This window comes from Belonocnema kinseyi, chromosome 8 (genome assembly GCF_010883055.1).
Source record: "Belonocnema kinseyi isolate 2016_QV_RU_SX_M_011 chromosome 8, B_treatae_v1, whole genome shotgun sequence".
NCBI classification, from domain to species: domain Eukaryota; kingdom Metazoa; phylum Arthropoda; class Insecta; order Hymenoptera; family Cynipidae; genus Belonocnema; species Belonocnema kinseyi.
Window position 1 is genome coordinate 60,895,422 of NC_046664.1, and position 19,135 is coordinate 60,914,556.

At 25.9% G+C, this 19,135-nt stretch overlaps 2 protein-coding genes across 5 annotated transcripts in view; one reads left to right on the forward strand and one right to left on the reverse strand.

The window, feature by feature from the left end:
- LOC117178042 (transmembrane protein 147) overlaps positions 1-536 on the forward strand; it is a 13,894-nt gene extending 13,358 nt beyond the window's left edge. Inside the window, exon 4 of the mRNA XM_033369245.1 lies at positions 22-536. Coding sequence (XP_033225136.1) covers positions 22-273 — 252 coding nt within the window. The 3' untranslated portion in view covers positions 274-536. The remainder of the gene's footprint in view (positions 1-21) is intronic.
- A 5,997-nt stretch (positions 537-6,533) lies between these two features.
- Positions 6,534-19,135, reverse strand: part of LOC117178336 (DDB1- and CUL4-associated factor 8-like) — a 56,505-nt gene continuing 43,903 nt past the window's right edge. For 2 of the 4 annotated variants that reach the window (XM_033369748.1, XM_033369751.1), the window contains 4 exons: positions 16,541-16,660; positions 16,354-16,470; positions 12,018-12,179; positions 6,534-7,414 (listed from right to left, as the gene is read on the reverse strand). In XM_033369748.1, the coding sequence (XP_033225639.1) occupies positions 12,024-12,179; positions 16,354-16,470; positions 16,541-16,660 (393 nt within the window). In that variant the 3' untranslated portion in view covers positions 6,534-7,414; positions 12,018-12,023. The remainder of the gene's footprint in view (positions 7,415-12,017; positions 12,180-16,353; positions 16,471-16,540; positions 16,661-19,135) is intronic. The other 2 variants (XR_004467828.1, XM_033369752.1) reach the window with 2 other exon arrangements.

Sequence of the window (19,135 nt, forward strand, 5' to 3'; positions counted from 1 at the left end):
TTTTAAACTATTTTTTTTCAGGTTCAACACATTGGAACTGCGACTTTAGTCTGGCTATGGTCGAGGCACGATTTACGTCGCAGTTTGGTACCTATTGTAGTTAGCATGCTCCTATTGACAGTTTACAGGCCATTGATTCTCGACTTTCTAACGTCAATTTTCATGGCAGGTCCCTGGCTGACACTTTTTATAAAAGCCATCACCACTTTATTTATGGGAGCGACAACTCTCCATATTTATGCGGGCCTTGCTCATTCCATTGGTATTTTCTGAGGGAAATAGAGCTATTCGAAAAAGGGAAAATAAGAGGGCTGAGCCCACGAATGTCGAACTTGAAAATATTTAGGTTCCGATTACTACTGATTGGTTGGGAGAAAGGGAAAGAGTTTACTTCTCTATAGAATGAATTGAATGAACCTGAATAATATTGTTCAAAATAAATTTTTACTCGAAAGAATTTTGCTATCAATTGGATTTCAAAATTAGATAGCAAGAAACTGTATTCAGTGCAAGTGTGAATAATAAATAAGACTGTTTCATTTTACATTAATTAATGAAAACAACCCTTTATTAAATTTCTTTACATCGTACACTAATATCTAGAAGCCTTTTATTTAAATAGTTTATACCATGCATTTTTATTTATTTATTACTTTCAGTTATAGTTCTGAATTATAATTCTTTTGAGAAATTCCTTGTTCCAATCCAGAATTTTCATTCTTTCCAAAACATTTTCAATTCTGATTCGGATGTTGTTAAAATTTTAACATTTTCTTCCAATCCAGAATTTTAATTCTTTTTGAAAATTCTCCCTTTGATGTAAGAATTCATTAAAATTGATCAGGGTGGCCGTATTAATAGGAGAAAAAAATTCCCGGTCATTTCCCGGTTTGCAAACATTTTTCACGGCCAATGAAATTTAAAAAATCAAACTATATTCTAAACATTTTTTCATATAAAGCAATAAATAATAATCAACAAATTAAAGCATTCAAAGTGGAACACTGGAATTTCGAAGTTTTAAAATTGAAGTTTAAGAGTGTTTCAATTCAAAAATCGTGTATTCAAATGCTCAAAAATTTCACGTACCAAACGGAAGATACTAACACTTTTCAATTAAACAATGTTCAGTGAAATGCAAATAAACGGCAAAATTCAGAAATTTGATCAATTATAGAGTTCAAAGAATCAGATTAAGTTCCAAAAATATAAATCCACGTTAACATTTTCAATAGTCTAAATTAAAAAAATCAAGAAATGAACTTTAAAAATTGAAAAATAGATTTTTTAACTCAACATTTCTGTGATTGGAAGTTACATTATTTTTATTTTAAATAGTCTAGGGATCCTTCAAAAGCTTTAAAATTTTATTTGAAAATCTTGAAAAATCTAGAAGTGGGTTTAAATTTTTCCAAATTCAAAATCATTTTTCAATTTTTTGTCAAAAACTTACTTACAGCCGAATTAAAAATAAAATGTAGACTTTTGCAGGTTTCAAACAAAAAATTTAGAATTTTTTTAAGCATTGTGAGACTTCAAAAGAAGAAAAAATGTTCTTAAGATTCTTAGGAAAACTGAAATAGACTTTTCACTTTAAAAAATTACTGTAACAAAAAGTTAAAGAAGATTTTAAGGATTTTTTTTAGTTTGCAGGATTTTCGAAAATTGTAGGAAAATTTCGATTAATTTTAAAATATATTAAGAACTTTTGAAAAAAATGTTAACGCGCTTCGTTTAAATTACTTGAAATAATTTCAAGATTTTAATTAATTTTGAATCTTTTCAAAACTTCTAAATATCTCTTTAAATTACTTGAATTTGTTCTACAAATAATAAGTATTCAATTGCTATTTATGCGTCAAACTTTAACAATTTAACTTATAAATTAAACACTTTTTAAATAGATCAATTAAAATTGTAACGCTAAAAGTTTAAAAGTTCTTCGAAAATCCAAATATTCAAAGCTTTCTATGTAAAACAAATAAATTTAAAATTGTTTTCTTTTAAACATTTGTTTTAAATTTACTCGTCTTAAATGAACAGTGAAATATTGCTAAATATTACATTCTTATTCTTTTTCTACATTATGAAATTTCAAATTAAATGAGATGAAAATTAAATAATTTAGACTCACAATATTTTAAATTTAATAAAAACCTTTAATTATGGCTATATTATTATGGGTTTATTTTTAAGTTGAAAATAGTAAAACGCACGTTTAAATTTTTTAATGGCTAAAAAAATTAATAGAAATAATATATTAATAAATTTATTTATTAAATTTAATATAACAATAATGTAAAGGAAGACCTAACTCTGAATTAAAAATATATTATCGATAAATCATGAAAATTGGTATTTAAAAATAAAATTATCGGAATAAATGATATATTAATTTCAATTCTTATTAAGACTTTCGGATTGAAACAGTTACTATCTGGAAATTCTCCAATTTTGAGCGGATCTAGAATTATTTGGTCAAATCAATTATTGTTCAGATTTCTATACTTAGAGTACAGATCCATTTGCAAAATAATTTATTTATATTTACAGTTTATAAAATAAAATTGTTTTTTATCAAAAATTTTCAACTTCAAGTGCTTTTAATTTTTAATTGTTTACATTTTCAACAACTGCAATTTAATTATTTAAAAAACTTTTAAAATCAACCTAGGGCAGATTTTTCTTCTGAAAATTCGTAAAATTCCCGGTTTCCCGGTCCGGCGGCCATCCTGTTTTTTATTAAAAAATCTTAGATTTTAAAAACTTCTAATTTTTTTAACCTTTAAAACTGCATTTTAAAATTCTTCAAATTAAAATATATGCTTAAAAATTAAAAATCTAAAATGGAGAATTTTTCAAGTGGAAGATTTTCGAATTAAGCATTCTAAACTAAATGATATAATAGTTTTCCCCGGTCTAATAAAATTCCCGGTTTTCCAGGTTTCTCGTATATGCGGGCAACCTGACTGATTCATTCAAAAAAATTCCTGTTCTAGCTCAGAATTTTAACTACTTTCGAAATCTTCCCATCAAGGTCACAATTTGTTAAAAATTGAAAATTCCCTGCTCCAATCAGAATTGTAATTCTTTTCTAAAACTTCTGATTCTAGCTTAGAATTAGAATTCTTTTGGAAAATTCTCTGTTGCAGTCCAGAATTTTAATTATTTTCGAAAATGTACCGTCCTAGGTTCGATGTTAAATTTTTTAAATTCTATTTTAATCCTGAATTTTAATTCTTTTCTAAAATTTCCCATTTTAATTAAAAATTGCTTAAAATTTAAATGTTCCGAACTTAAACCTAGAATTTAAGTTATTTTTAAAAACTGCCCGTTCTAGGAGAGAATTTTTGAAAATTTTAAAATGCCCTCTTCCAATCCAGAATTTTATTTATTTTCGATCATTTCCCGCTTCAGCTTGAAATTATCATTCTTTTTTAAAATGCTATTTTCCAATTCATAACTTTAGTTCTTTCAAAAAATTTCCAGTTCTAGCACAGAATTCGAATTATTTAAACAAATTCACTGTTCCCATGCTAAGTTATAATTATTTAATTTTAATCGAAAATTTCCCGTTCTAGATCAGAGTTTTTTTTAATTTCAAATTTTTCTGTTCCAATTGAGAATTTTGATTCTTTTTGAAAAATTTTCTTCTCATCTAATTCATTTTTTAAAAATCACTGTTGCTAGCTCAGAATTGTATCTAGTTTCGAAAACTTCCCATTCCAGGTCACAACATTTCCAGTTCCACCAGCTCAGAATTAAAATTCTTTGAAAATTCCTTGTTCCAATTCACAATTTTTATTCTTTTCCAAAATTTCCGGTTTCAACAAATTATCATTCTTTCGGAAAATTCCCTTTTCCAATGAAAAATTCCATATATCAGTGCAGAAATTTAATTCTTTTTGAAAATTTCCAATTCTAACTCAAAACTGGCTAAAATTGAAATATTTTATTTAAATTTAATTATTTAACGCAGCATTACATTTTTTAAAGAAATTTCCTGTTCTAATGTAAAATTGTAATTTTTTCGAAAATTTCCCGCTCTAGGTCAGAAGTTTTTTTAATTTAAAAATTCCCTGCTCCAATCCATAATTTTGATTAATTTGGTGAAATTTCCCGTTTCAACTCAAAATTAGAATTATTTTGAAAAAATCGCTGTTCCAATGAAGAATTTCAATTCTCTTAAAAAATTTCGAATTGTAGTACTAAATTAGAATTCTTTTCGTAAAATTCCAATTTTAGCTAAAAATTGGTTAAAATGTGAAAAATTCCTGTTCCAACTGAGAATTTATTCAAATTTGAAAATCCTGTTTCAGCTGAAAATTAGAATTCTCTTGAAAAAATCTGTGCTCCAGTCCATAATTTCAATTCTTTTAACTAATTTCCAGTCCTAGCTCAAAAATTGAATTGTTTTAACAAATTCCCTGTTGTAATGCCGGCTCTAGGTTAGATTTTTTTTTGTTGTTGAAAGTTTTCTGTTCCAATTCAGAATTTTATTTATTTTCGATAATTACCCGTTTCAATTCTACATTAGAATTCGATTGAAAATTTTTGTGTTGCAATACATAATTTTCTATTATTTTCAAAAATTTCCCGTTCTAACTCAGAATTTGAATTCTTTTGAGAAATCACTGTTCCAATGCAGAATTTTAATTATTTTAAAATTCTAGCTTAAAATCGGTTAAAATTAGTGTATTCGCTTTTTCAATTGCGAATTTATTTGAATTTGATTATTCCATTTTAGCCCAGAATTATAATTCTTGGGGTAAACGCTGTGTTCTAATCCACAATTTAAATTTTTTTCTAAAATGTCTAGTAGCTCAGAATTTGAATTCTTTTGAAAAATTCTCTGTTCAATGCAGAATTTGATTTCTTTTCGATAATTTGCCGTTTCAATTTAAAATTAGAAATCTTTTCAAAAATGTCATAAATTTTAATTCTTTTGAAACATTCCATAAATTTTAATTCTTTTCTAAAACTTCTGATTTTAGATCCCTGTTCTAACTCAGAATTTAATTTGAAATTACTTGTTTGAAAATTTTCCTATATCAATATGCAGAATTTTGTTGAAAATTAAAACATTCCCTGCTCCAACTCAGAATTTAATTTGAAAAATTCCTTCTATGAAAATTCCTCTGTACCAATATGCAGAATTTTAATTCTATTCGAAAATTTCCAATTCTAACTCTAATTTTGTTAAAATTTAAACATTCCCTGTTCCAACTTAGAATTTAATTTGAAAAATTCCAGTTAACGTTTGAAAATTTCCCTGTACGAATATGCAGCATTTTCTTTAAAATTAAAACATTCCCTGTTTCAACTCTGAATTTAATTTGAAAAATTCCTTCTTTGAAAATTTTCCTGTACCAATATGCAGAATTTTCTTTAAAATAAAAACATTCCCTGTTCCAACTCAGAATTTAATTTTTAAAAATTCCTTGTTTGAAAATTTCCCTGTACCAATATGCAGAATTTTAATTCTAATCGAAAATTTCCAATTCTAACTCTAATTTTGTTAAAATTTAAACATTCCCTGTTCCAACTCAGAATTTATTTTTAAAAATTCCTTGTAACCGTGTTCCAAGACAGGCTTATTTCTTTTCCAAAATTAAAATTTCTAGCTAAAATTTGGTTAGATATTTAATATTATCTGTTCCAACTTAGAATTGCTTTAAATTTGATAATAGGGTTGTTTCGCGATTTTAGATAAAATAATTTTTTAATACATCATTTTAATCCGAACTGCAAGTGCGTTATAATTTTTTTTAAGTTGAGTCGTTTAACAGAAAAAAATTATTAACAATTGAAGGCGATAAAACACTTATTCAAATTGGTGTCACGTGTGTGTCACGTGCCTCAGAGGTTCTCATAATTATCTATCAATGTGGCGATGTTAAATTCATGATTAAGAGATTAGGTCACGGTCTGACATTTCTGACTATTTTTATATGGTATCTTTATTTGTTAAGGTTTATGGGACAAAAAAAGGCCTCCTGTTGTAATATTTTGATTGAGTCAGTAGTACGTTGAAGAAAAACAGTATTGGTTTTAAATGTTTTTCCAATGTTTATAATGTTTTTTAAACAATATTTTGCGACTTCAATTTTCGATGTGCACACAACTAAAACAAAACATCGGCACAGAAAGATATTTGAGAATCACTGACAAATATGCTGTGATTGGTGGAAAATCCGACCCCTTTGACGTCAAAGGGGACCTCCAATCGACATCGTGATAGAGAATTCAGATTTCAACATTAAATTAAAAATAGTAAACAATATGTGAAAAATATTTTATGGGCGTTTTTAAAATTAAAATTTTATATACTATAAGATCCATTTATTGGAAAAATGATATCTAACTTTGGAAACAACCCTATTCCGTTTCAACTCAAAATTAGTAATTTTTTTTTTATTTTGGCTTCCAAATAAATATTTCCTCGAAAATATTTCGCTATCAATTGGATTTCAAATTTAACTAACAATAAAATTGATTCAGTACAGGTGTGAATAATAAATAAGACTGTTCCATTTTCATTATTCCATGAAAACAACCCTTTATTACATTTCTTTAGATCGTAGGATAATATCTAGACGCCTTCTGTTTAAATTATTTATGCTATGCACTTGTATTTATTCATCTCACTGTAATTCAGTCTTGATACCTTTGATGCATAGCATACAATTTGAGGCTTTGAGTAACGAATCTTTCAATCTTGCGAAATTTAGAATTCGGATTTAAATTCCTCGAGGAAATAATTTCTAAAACTTATTGATAAAGTGCCGTCCTGTCGTAAAATAATAAGGAAAATAACTCTTTGAAACAGTTAAGAGCGCTAAAAACTAAATTATAGAATCTAATTTTTTTTCGTTTTAAGCTCGAGAGCTATATTTTGTTTTAAATCGCATAGACGAGTTTCACAAATTCATTGTTCAAAAATCAACTTAAATGTTTTCTGTGTTTTAGTTTCAATTGCTTTCAGACTTTTTTAATAAACTGCAATTTTAATAAAATTTCGTAAAAATTTAATTCTCTATTAGAATATTACATATATTTGTATAAAATGCAATTAAAGTTTCTGTAATCGCGAATTTGTGAAAAAAGTCTATGGAATGCGTAACCAAACAATCACAAATATTTACAGTTCCATCTATTCTAAATCTAAGATACAATAAGATACCTGATGGCGTAACTCTGCAGCTATTTCTTCCTACCGTGATAAAAATATTTTATCAAAATGCCGAACAATATGCGGTGAAAAAATTTAAGTGGAAATATTTTACACAAGACTGAGGTATTCAGAATATTTCAGATCTGAGTGGTTGTAATAATCTAAATCACGAGTTTTGGTGTCTTCTCAAGTCGCTTTTTCATTCAATATTTCCTCCTCAAGATTTAACGAAAACCTAAACTGAAGGAAAAATATTGTCAGTTGAATGAGCTGCATCGGGTTTTTCGCTCTAATGCGAACTGAATTAATAAATCAACATTTTTGGTTCGGAATTAATCTTGTTTGGTTGTAAGTTATAATTATTTTGTTGAAAATTTAACTATTTTATTATAAAGTCATTTTTTGGTCAAAAATTGAACTACTTGGTTGAAAGTTCAACTAGATTCTTTGAAAAATCTTTTTTTGAGGATTCATCTCCTTAGTTGGAAATTGAACTATTATGTTATATATTCGTTTTACTTTTTGTTGAATTTTTTTTAAACTACAAATGTAGCTAATTCTATCTTTCGTGAAAAACTGAAATTTTTAAAATAAAAAATTAATATGTTCTAGATGAAAATGCATGCATTTGGTTGAATTCATAATTTTAGTTTAAAATTAATTTTGTTGTTTTTAAATTCAACTTTTCTTTGAAAAATCGTTTTCTTTTTGGTTTACAATTAATTCGATTTTTGGTCGAAAATTAAACTATTTGCTTGAACCCTTTTATTGAAAATTCATTTTTTTTAACATGTATCATTTCAGTTGAAACTTAAGTTTTGTGGTGGAATACTCTGTTTTCTTTGGTTCAAAATTAATTTTTTTAACTCAAAATTTAGGCTATCCATTTTTGGTTGAAATATGATCTTTCCTATTTGAAAATTCAACTATTTGGTTGAAAATCATGTATTTTGTTTAATATTCCTTTTTTGATTTAATTTAACTGTTTTTTTTATTTAAATTTAAAACCTTTTTTGGTTCAAGATTCATAATTTTAGTTGAAAATTCAATTATTTGGTTGAATGTTGAACTCTTGTTGAAAATTCATTTTTTTAAACTCAAAATGCAACCTATCCATTTCTGATTAAATATCTGTCTTTTCGAGTAGAAAATTCAAATATTTTGCTGAAAAATCGTATTTTTTGGTTGAATTGAACTGTTTTTTATTTTAATTAAAAATCTTTTTGGTTTGAAGATTTTTCATTCTCGTTAAAAATTCAACTACTTGTTTGCAAATCAACTTTTTTTATAATTCAACTGTTTTGTAGAAAAATCTTCTTTTAGGCTTGAAAATTCAACAATTAAGTTAAAAATTCGTTTTTTTTTTTAAATCAAAAAGTATTTTTTTAAACTTAATTATGTTGAAACATCATCTTTTTGCTCAAGAAATATAATATTTTGTTGAAATTTTTTTTTATAATTTTAAAAATGAAAACGTAACTATTATATTTTTGGTTGAAAATCTTTTTTGGTTAAAGATTCGTTATTTTAATCGATGTGGGACTTTAAAAACAACTTGCATCAACAATTTCTACATAATTCATCATTTAAGTGGAAAATTCAAATATTTTGTTGAAATTTTTTTTTTTTAAGATTTATCATTTCAGATGAAAATTTAATTTCTGTGGTTGAAAATTCGAATACTTTGTTTAATTTTTGTTATTTTTGTTATTTAGAATTAATCTTTTAAACTGAAAATATAACTATTAATTTTTTGGTTGAAAATTGATGTTTTTTATTTGATGATTCAAATACTTGGTTGAAAAGTCATGTATTTTGTTGAAAATTCGTCGTTTTTGGCTTAATTAAACTGTTTTTGATTTCAAAGTAAAATATTTGTTGGTTGAAGATTCATCATTCCGGTTGATAATTCAACTATTAGATTGTAAATTAATTTCTTTGTTGATAATTCAACTGTTTGTTACCAAATTCGTCTTTTGGGCTTCAAAATTCAACAATATATTAAAAAAAAACAACAACAATTTTTTAATTAAAAATTAATTTTTTAAACTTAAAATGTGAATGTTTTATTTTTGGTAGAAAATGTATCCTTTATTAGTTGAAAATGCACCTATTTCTTGAAAAATGCAAATACTGTGTTCAAATATGATCTTTTTCGTTAAGGATTTGTTTTTTTTTAGGATTGAACGCTTGGTTAAAATTGAAGTTTTTTCTTAAAAATTTATATTTTTGGATTAAAAAATCGACTTTCTGGCTTGAAATCTGAACAGTTTGGATGAAAATTCAACTAGTTGGTGGGAAATTAAACTGCTTGGTTTAAAATGAACTTTTTCGTTGAAAATTCATATTTTCGAGTTGAAAACTCAGCTGTTTGTTTAAAAATTAAACTTTTTTGTCAAAAATTCGTCCTTTTTGCAAGACAGTACCTATTGAGTTGTAGATAGAACTATTTGGATAAAAATATATTTTTTCAATTCAACTATTTGATTGAAAATTCATTTTTCATTGTTAAAAATGAACTTTTTTGTTAAAAATTTATTTTTTTGGCTTAAATGATTTCTAAGAAATTCGACTTTTTAGCTTGAATAATTAACTTTTGTTGAAAATTCGTCGTTTGGGTAGAAAATTAATCTTATTTGTTAAAAAATTATCTTTTTAGTTGACAATTCAACTATTTGGTTCAAAAGTCGTGCTTTTTAATTTAAACTTAACTTTCTTCTTGAAAATTCAAGTTTTCGGATTTAAAAGTAATTTTTTTAACTAAAAATTTAACTACTCCATTTTTTGTTAAGAACATACCTTTTTTGGTTAATAATTCGATTATTTGTTTGTAAAATTCATGTAATTTGTGGTAAAGTTAGCTTGTATTTTAAGCCTGAATAAAGTCATCGGTTTTGTTAAAAAATGTAACTGTTTTGTTCAAAATTCGTCCTTTTGGGTTGAAAATTGATCTTTTAGGCTAAAAAAATTATTTTTCATGACAAAAATTTATCTTTTTGTTAAAAATTCAACTGCTTAGAAAACATCGTATTTTTAACCAAAAAATTATACTACTTGGCTAAAGGTTCAACTATTTCGTTGAAAATTTATCTTTTTTGCTTGTAAGTACAACTATTTCTTTATTTATGCAACTGGTTAAAAATTAATTCTTTTTTGGTGAAAATTCGTCTTTTTGCGTTGAGAATTCATCTCTTTTGGAAGAAAATTAATCTTTTTTGTAAAGTCATATTGTAAAGTCTGATATTTTATTATTAAATTATTCCTGATTATTTACGAAAGCTTACAATTTCGCTAAACAACGCGGGCTAAATTTGAAATCCTTGTTTAACCAATTAGGTAGGGCGTCCGAGAAATTCTTTTTCAAAATTCACTGATTTTTCCTTGCAATAATTTTTTTAGCAAGAAAGGAGAATTTTAACAAAAAAAAGGCTTTTCCACTAAACAGTTAAATTTTAAACACAGTAATTAAACTTTCAACCAAAAAGACGAACTTTCAACTAAAAATACCAATTTAAAACAAAAAATTATTTCTTAACAAAGTGACTCAACCAAATGTTAAAAAAAATAGTTTAATGCTCCAACAAAGATGAAATTTCGACTAAAACAAATGAGTTTTTAAATGAAAAAAAACTTAAACAAAAATTCTGTTAACTAATATTTTAGTTGACTTTTCACGATCAAAATATGACTTTTTAAACAAAAAATAAGTTTCTACGAAAAAGTTGAATGATAAATCGAAAAAGACGAATTTTTATTAGAAAAAGGATAAATTATTAACTAAACATTTGAATTTTCTCTCAAATAGTTGCATTTTTATCCAAGAAAGATAAAATTTCTATCAAACAAATGAATTTTCAATAAAAAAATTCAATTTTTATTTAATTTGCACTTTCATCAAGAAATGATTTCAGGTTATTTTTCAACACCAAAATATAAATTTTAAATAAAAAGTCAATTTTCCACCCAATATTTGAATTTAGAACAAAATAGTAGAATTTTCAACCAAAAATATGACTGTTTAACAAAACAGTTTAATTTTCAACCAAACAGTTGCACATTTATCCAAGAAAGATGAAATTTCTCTTAAAACAGATTATTTTTTAATTTCAAACAAAACGAATTTTCAACACAATAGTTAAATTTTATTCCAGAGAAGATTTCAGTTCTCTTTTGAACACCAAAATATTAAATTTAAACAAACAATAGTTTTTCTACAAAGTAATTAATTAAATTTTTTATTATTATTTATTAATTAAATTAAATTATTAATTTAAATTAAAAATTAAATAGCTGAATTTTCAATGGAACAGTTGCATTTTTATTCAAAAAAAGAAGAAATTTCTTCTCAAACAAATGAGTTTAAAAAAGTTAACCTTAAAAAATAGTAAAATTTTCATCCAAAGTAGATTCCACCTCACTTTCCAACGACAAAATAAGAAATGTGAACAATAAGTCAATTTTCTGCTAAATATTACCATTTTTAACCAAAAAGTATGACTTTTTAACAAGATTGTTAAATTTCCAACCAAACAGTTGCATTTTTGTCCAAGAGAGATGTAATATTTCGACTGAAAAAAAACTTTTAAATCAAAAAGACGAATTTTCAGAAGAAATAATTTTCATCCAAAAAAGATTTCAGTTGACTTATCAGCATCAAAATATAAATTTTAAACAAAAGTTTAATGTTCTACGAAAAGAGTTGAATTTTTTTATCTAAAAATACGATTTCTTAACAAAAAAGTAAAATTTAAAACCAAAAATGTCTTTTTAAGAAAATTATGCAACACTTTCAACGAAATAATAAAATTGATAACTGTTAGATAATTTAAATACAATCACTTACCTTATTTTAAGACGGAGAACACTGCAGCCTTCCTTCGTTGTCGTCATCCGAGTAACTATCGCTGTTGTTTGAAGAATTATTGTCACTCGCGGATTCATTCATATCATCGTCAGCAAGATCTGGATCTGTAAATCTCGTCCTCCTCGCTGCTCTATTAGAGGCCTGAAAAATATTTTAAAATAGGAATTAACCATCTTTAGAAAGCAAAAGAATTTCAATTCCTAATTCAAAATTAATCCAAGCAGGGATTCTACAAACACCCAATTTCAAAATATCTTTCCTGACATTGGCCTGACCAAATTTTACATTTTCCCTGACCGTTATCGATTTCTTTTTCAGGTGTTAAAAAAACTCTTACGCGTAAAAAATCAATAATGTTAATGCAAAACAACAAGGAAAATAAGGACATACATTTTTTTAACTAAAATTAATGTATCGGTACTATATTGAATTAAATCTGAAACGCTTTAAATTTCAATTTTAAATATATTACATTTTCCACGAAACAGTTGACTTTTCAACCAAAAAAGATTAATTTTCTACCAAAGGACGATTTTTTTTTAAACAGTTGATTACTAAACCCAAGAAGATGATTTTTCGACAAAAAAGTTCATTTTCAACCGAGAAGTGTTTCAACCAAATAGTTGAATTTTATACAAGAAATATTATTTTAGAGCTAACATTTGCAATCAAACGTTGACTTTTCAAGCCGAAAAGACGAATTTTTTATAAGACAGTTGAATTTTCAATTCAAAAGAACGAATTTTCATCTCAAAAAGACGAATTTTTATCAAAAAGCGTTAAGTTTTCAACCAAAAAAGACGACTTTCACAAAATAGTTGAATTTGTTACCAAATATTTGAATTTTCAATCTACAAAGTGATATTTTCAACTAAAAAAAATCTGCCCGCTAGGCGGGCACATTCTCATCGTGCGCGGTTCACTTCCCTCGCAAGTTTGAGCGCGCCTAGCTTTCGCGACTGTTGGTTCTCGCGCTTCGCGCTCGGTCTCTATGTTTTCGCACATACTTACGCAAACATTTTAAAATTAAGACTCAAAGCATCCACCACTGTAATTTTGTGATTGTGAATTCTCTTTCGTTAAAAAAGCTTAGCTCGAGAGTTTGAGCGCACCTACGGCACGCGACTGAGAGCAGTCGCACTTCGCGCTTAGTCTTTGCACTTCAACACACTTCAACAACTGTAATTTTGTGATTTTGACTCTCTTTTGTTAAAGCTCTTTTGGCTTTAACGAACACATTCTCATCACGTAACTCGTGCTTCGCACTAGATTTTGTCCAACATTTCAACTTTTCTACAATACACGCAACACTTTTATATCAAATATAATACATTTTTTATGTAACTGTACCAGGGATTACTTATTAAAAAATTGCAAAATAAAAAGCAAATTGTATTTATCATGATTAGTTTTGTATTTGTTTCTTATTTTGCTTAAAATTGTATTCTAAGCTGCTCTGAGACATTTATCATTTCAAAAAATGCATATCATTACAATTTATAATATGCATGAAAATTAAATCAAACTAATTCTTATTTCCTTGTTTTTATAATTTTTCTATTTTTAATGTTGTTTTTTACGATTTAATAAAAACTACTGTGCATCTGCATAGGGTCTAATACAAGAACCTATATAGGGCCCTATATAGGAGCCTACGTCCTTTTTCGTCTTTTATGTGCTTTTTCCAAAAAGTTAATTTCAAAATTTTTAATCTTATGTTTTATGATAAAAAGAAAATCTACTCGTCCTATCGAAAAATAATTAATAATGAATTTATAGATCTTTTTAGGCGAACAACTTTTGTCTGGTAATTTAAGTTCATACCTTTTGTCTTTTTTACAAACAAATTTAATATTTTTATTTATAATGTTATTTTTTACGACTAAAGCAAAAACTAACTGTCCTATCGAAAATTATAGCTCTTTTTTGGATGAACAAGTTTTGTCTCATTTTTTCTCGTTGCTTTTATCGAAAAGTGATTCATTCTTAATTTGTAGTTCTTTCCAGGGCGCGCAATTTGAGCTTTTTCATTTTTTTCGTATCTTGCATAGTTTGACCAAAAAATGGAATTTTTGGAATTTTCATTATTTTTGGTACGATCAAATTTGGAATGTTTAACTTCTCGACCATCATGCGTTGTTTGGCTTAAAATGTTCACTTTAGTTTATTTTTTTGGATTTTGAAAATGCTCTAACTCTGATAATTTTCTTTTTATAAAAAAAGTCAGAAGGATAAATTGTTTGAGTTTTGAAGAACTACGGACAACCATGCATAGAATTTTTACATCTTGAAAAATGTGGTTTCAAAGATTTTTTGTACGATAGAATTTGGAATTTTCAACTTTTTGATCAAATTGAAGAAGTTGTTATCATAATCTTGTAGGGCTTTCAAAAAGCAATGTTTTTCTTCTCCAGACTTTTTTTCGTATCATGCGTTGTTTGGCTTGAATTGTTCATTTTTGTTTTTTTTTTTTTGGATTTTGAAAATGCTATAACTCTAGTAATTTTTTATTTCTAAAAAAAAGTCATCAAGATAAATTGTTAAATTTGTTGAATTCTATGAATAACCGTACAGATAATTTTTGAATTTTTAAAAACGTGGTCTCAAAGATATTCAAAATGTGCCCACTTTTTGAATTTTCATTCAAAATGGCTGGATAACGAACTTGACCTTTAGTTTAGGACACTAAATGAGTGTACTAAAGGGCAATCTAATATATTAATTTTTTCAAAAGTATCGTGTTCACAGACAGACAGACATACATACATACATACATACATACATACATACATACGTACAGACAGACAGCCATACGGACAGACAGATAAATTCGTAAAAACCTGTTTTTCGGATTCAGGGGGTCTCAAAACGTAGACATTTGACAAAAACTGGGAGAGTCGAATTTTACATAAATCTAATACCTTCTCTGACGAGAATGTAAAAAATTTAATGTTTCTGACAAAAACGGAGAAATTCAATTTTAAGTTATGAAAATCAATTTTCTACGAAAGTAGTATAACTTTCAACCAATTAGTTGAATTGTCAAAAAAAAACAAAAAAAAAACAGATAAAATCTCAACAAAAAAGGTATTAATTGAATTTTTAATTAAAAACGATAAATTGCCAGTCAAAAAATGGAGTGGTTCAATTTCCAGTTAAAAATTAATTTTCCAAAAAAGAAAATAAAACGAGGTTTTAACAATATATTTAAATTTTCAACCAATAAAGTGAGTTTTTAACATGGAAGTACAATTTTCATCCAATTAGTTGAATTTTTAACAAGCAAAAAAAAGAAGCCAAGAATGGAATCGTAAAGCTCTAGGAAAAAAAATTTATTTTTAAAAAAGATTTAAAAAAAAATTTAATTTTCAACCAATAATATGAATTTTTAACAAAATAGTTTCATATTCAACTAATTAGTTGCATTTTCGACCAAAAAATATGAATATTGGACAAAATAGGTAAATTTTCAACTAAATAATTAAATTTTTCATCCAACAGTAGAATTATTAACGGAAAAAGATTAATTATATGTAAAACACTTAAATTTTTAATCAAATTATTAAATTTTCCACCAAAAACGGAATATTTCAATTTCCAGTTATAAAAACTAATTTTCAACGAAAGTAATACAACTTTCAGCCAATTAGTTGGATTTTCAAAAAAAAAAAAATTGAAACCTCGACGAAAAATCTATTAGTTGAATATTAATTAAAAACATGAATATTTACCAAAATAATCGAATTTTCAACAAAGAAATTAAATTTGTAACCAAATGGAATTTGTGACTGAAAGAGATGTATTTGGAACATAAAATATAATAGTACACTCTTCAATTAAAAAGGATTCATTTTTAACGAAAATGGTTGTATTTTCTTCAGGGATTCGTATACAAAATTACAAAAAAATAATACAGCTACGTAACGAACGTTTCATTAAGTTTCTTTTCGTTTTTTTCTGTATAAAATATAATTTTTACATAATTTTGATATAATGTCTTCATAGCCACATTATCTTTTGATACTTCTTTAGACTGAGCTTTGTTTGAAGTCAAATTATTTTAAATTTATCGAAAGAATTTGTAAATATCTAAAAATGTATTTAAGCGAAAAAACGAGAAAATGCAAAAAAAAGAGAAATTTCTTAAAAACAGGAAAAAAAGATGAATTCCTTTAAAAAAAGGGGATTAAGAAAAAGAGTATAAGTCTGGACAACAGCAATGCGGAATTTTATAAACTTCAACTTCAGTTTATAGAAAACTCCTTAAATGCCAAGTTTAATATTTATATTTTTAAAAAATGCAGGAAATTCTTACTCTTAATCTCTCGGATTGACGAATACGTCTCAGGAGAATCCACAACATTTGCCCGTCGAAAGCATCCGGTTCATCATCTAATTCTTCCTGTCTATTCTTTATATTTGACTTAACACACTGTGAAAAAAATTCGTTTAGCTTACTTTAGAAAGTTCTTTTTTTTAATATATTTTATTAAATTACTTACAACATCTAAATCCTTCATAATTGGAGGTTCTTCACATGAAGGCACCCAAACTTTTACATCATAATCCAATCCACTTGTGGCCAATACCGGGACGAAAGGATGAGGCTCCAAACAATTGACCTAATTTTTATAAAATCAGTTATAGAAACGTATAATGTAATATGATTTGAAATATTAAATATATTTTGCTCAGTACAGAAACAATAGGAAAATATTAGGGGGAAGAGAGAAAATATGAAGAAAGAACAATTAGATACTACATAAAACTAATTGAAGACTAAATAATAAATAAACGCTTTTAAAATAAGTGGTTTTCGAAATTTAATTTGTTTTAATTATAGTATGTTTAAATATAGCCATTATCTTCAAATTTCGATTTTTTTTACAAAAATTCTCATCCTTCAAATCGCATTGAGCATAAAAAGTAGATCAATTACTATAAAAATAATCAATTAATCATATTTCTTTTCAATTTTAAACTGTACATTTTTAAGTATTTTATGAAACGATTTTCCTGCATTTTTTTAGGCATTTTTGTAAATTAATATCACCGCAAATGAATATGAAATATTAGTAAAATATTTGAAATATTTCTGAATTCTTTGTGAAATGTTTGAAATTTCCGTGAACTCTTTTTATTCATTGTGTAATCTTGATGAAATAATTGAAATCTTAGTGAAATATCTGAAATCTTTGTGAAATATTTGACATTTGTGTGAATTCTTTGACAATTTTCTGAAATATTTTAAATATTTGTCAAATCTTGGACCTTTTTGCGAATTATTTGAAATCTTTGTGGAACGTTTGAAAAATCTTTGTGAAATACTTAAAATCTTTTTATAATCTCTTAATTCGCTGTGTAATCTTGATGAAATCTTGACAGTCTATTAAAATATTCAAATTCTTTATATAAGCTTTGTGAAATCTTGAAAAATCTTTGTGTAATATTTGAAATGTTTTGAAATTCTTGTGGAATCTCTTCGAAAAATTGAAAACATTTGCGAAATCATCAAAAATCTGTATGAAATATTTTTAAGCTTTCTATCTTTGAAAAATATTAGAAACCTTTAATATTGCTGTGAAATATTTGAAAAATCTTTGTAAAACACTTAGAATTTTGAAATATTACAATAAAAAATCTGCATAACTTTAATGTAATATTTTAAATCTTAAAATTATTTTTGCAACATCTACCTCGAAAGTGAGGACTTCCAAACCTCTAAATGATATGCAAATTACTTCAATCCAACAGACTGTCCGGGAATAAAAATGACGCTTACGCACTTTGACACATGTCTACTTTGCGCATCAATGCAATTGTCGCGCATACACAATTCATAGATGCGTAACTTTGAGAAATCCACGGTGTTCGTGGAATTAATCAAATTCATGGAATTCGTGGAATTTTCGCAATTGATGGTATTCGCGGAATTCACGTAATTAATCAAATTCATGGAATTCGCGAAATTTGAGGAATTCATCGAATTCCTGGCATTTGCGGATTTAATGGGATTCACGGAAATGAAGGAATTCATAGATTTAATAGACTTCCGTGAATTAATTGAAAAAAGGTTAAAATAAAAATGTGCTAAATAATTTTCTCGGGTGGTTTCTGCACAAAATAGCGTGTGATACACTTACGCACAAGCGATTTGCGCACAAATAGCATTTATATAGTCTTTGTTATATCTTCTGCAAAATTTTACTTTTTGATATATTTTAAAATATGTGAAATATTTGAAATCTTTCCATTCTTTGTGTAATCTTTGTGAGAATTTTGAAAAAGCTTTTTGAAATACTTTAAGTCTCTTTAAAATCTTTTGATTATTTGTGTAATTTTTATTTGTGAAATATTTGAAATCTTTTTGAACTCTTTGTGAAATATTTGACATTCCTGTAAAGCGTTTGGAATATTTGCTATATTTTGAAAATATTTTAATCAGAATCTCTATTTTAATTCTTTACCTAGTCTTTATGAAATCTTTAAAAATCTTTTGAAATCTTGGAATTCTTTTGGAAACCTTTGGGAAATATTCTGTACATCTTTGTGAAATATGTTTAATCTTTCTGAAATTTTTCTGAAATACTTTTAATCTTTGTGAAACCTTAGAAATCTTAAATTTTTTTATGTAATTTTCGTGAAATATTTTAATTCTTTGTGCAATGTTTGTGAAATATTTGATATTTTCGTAAAATCTTTGAAGTTTTTGTGAAACCTTGAACATTTTTATAAAATATTGGAAATTCTTGATATTTCTGCGAAATATTTGAAAAACATTTGTGAAATACTTGGAATTAAAAAAATAATTTTGAATCTGTCAATTATTTGTGTAATTTCTGTGTAATCTTTGAAATCTTAAAAATCTTTATATAATCCTTGTGAGATATTTGTGATATAGTTTTAATTTTTCTCAAAAATTTTTGAACTATTTTAAATATTTTATCAAATCTAAAATATTTGAGATATTGCGAAATATTTACAATCTTTTAATTCTTTGTATAATCTTTATGAGAGTTTAGAAAAAGGCTTTTGAAATACTTGAACTTTTAAAAATCTTTTGTTATTTCTCTAAATTTTATGAAATGTTTGAAATA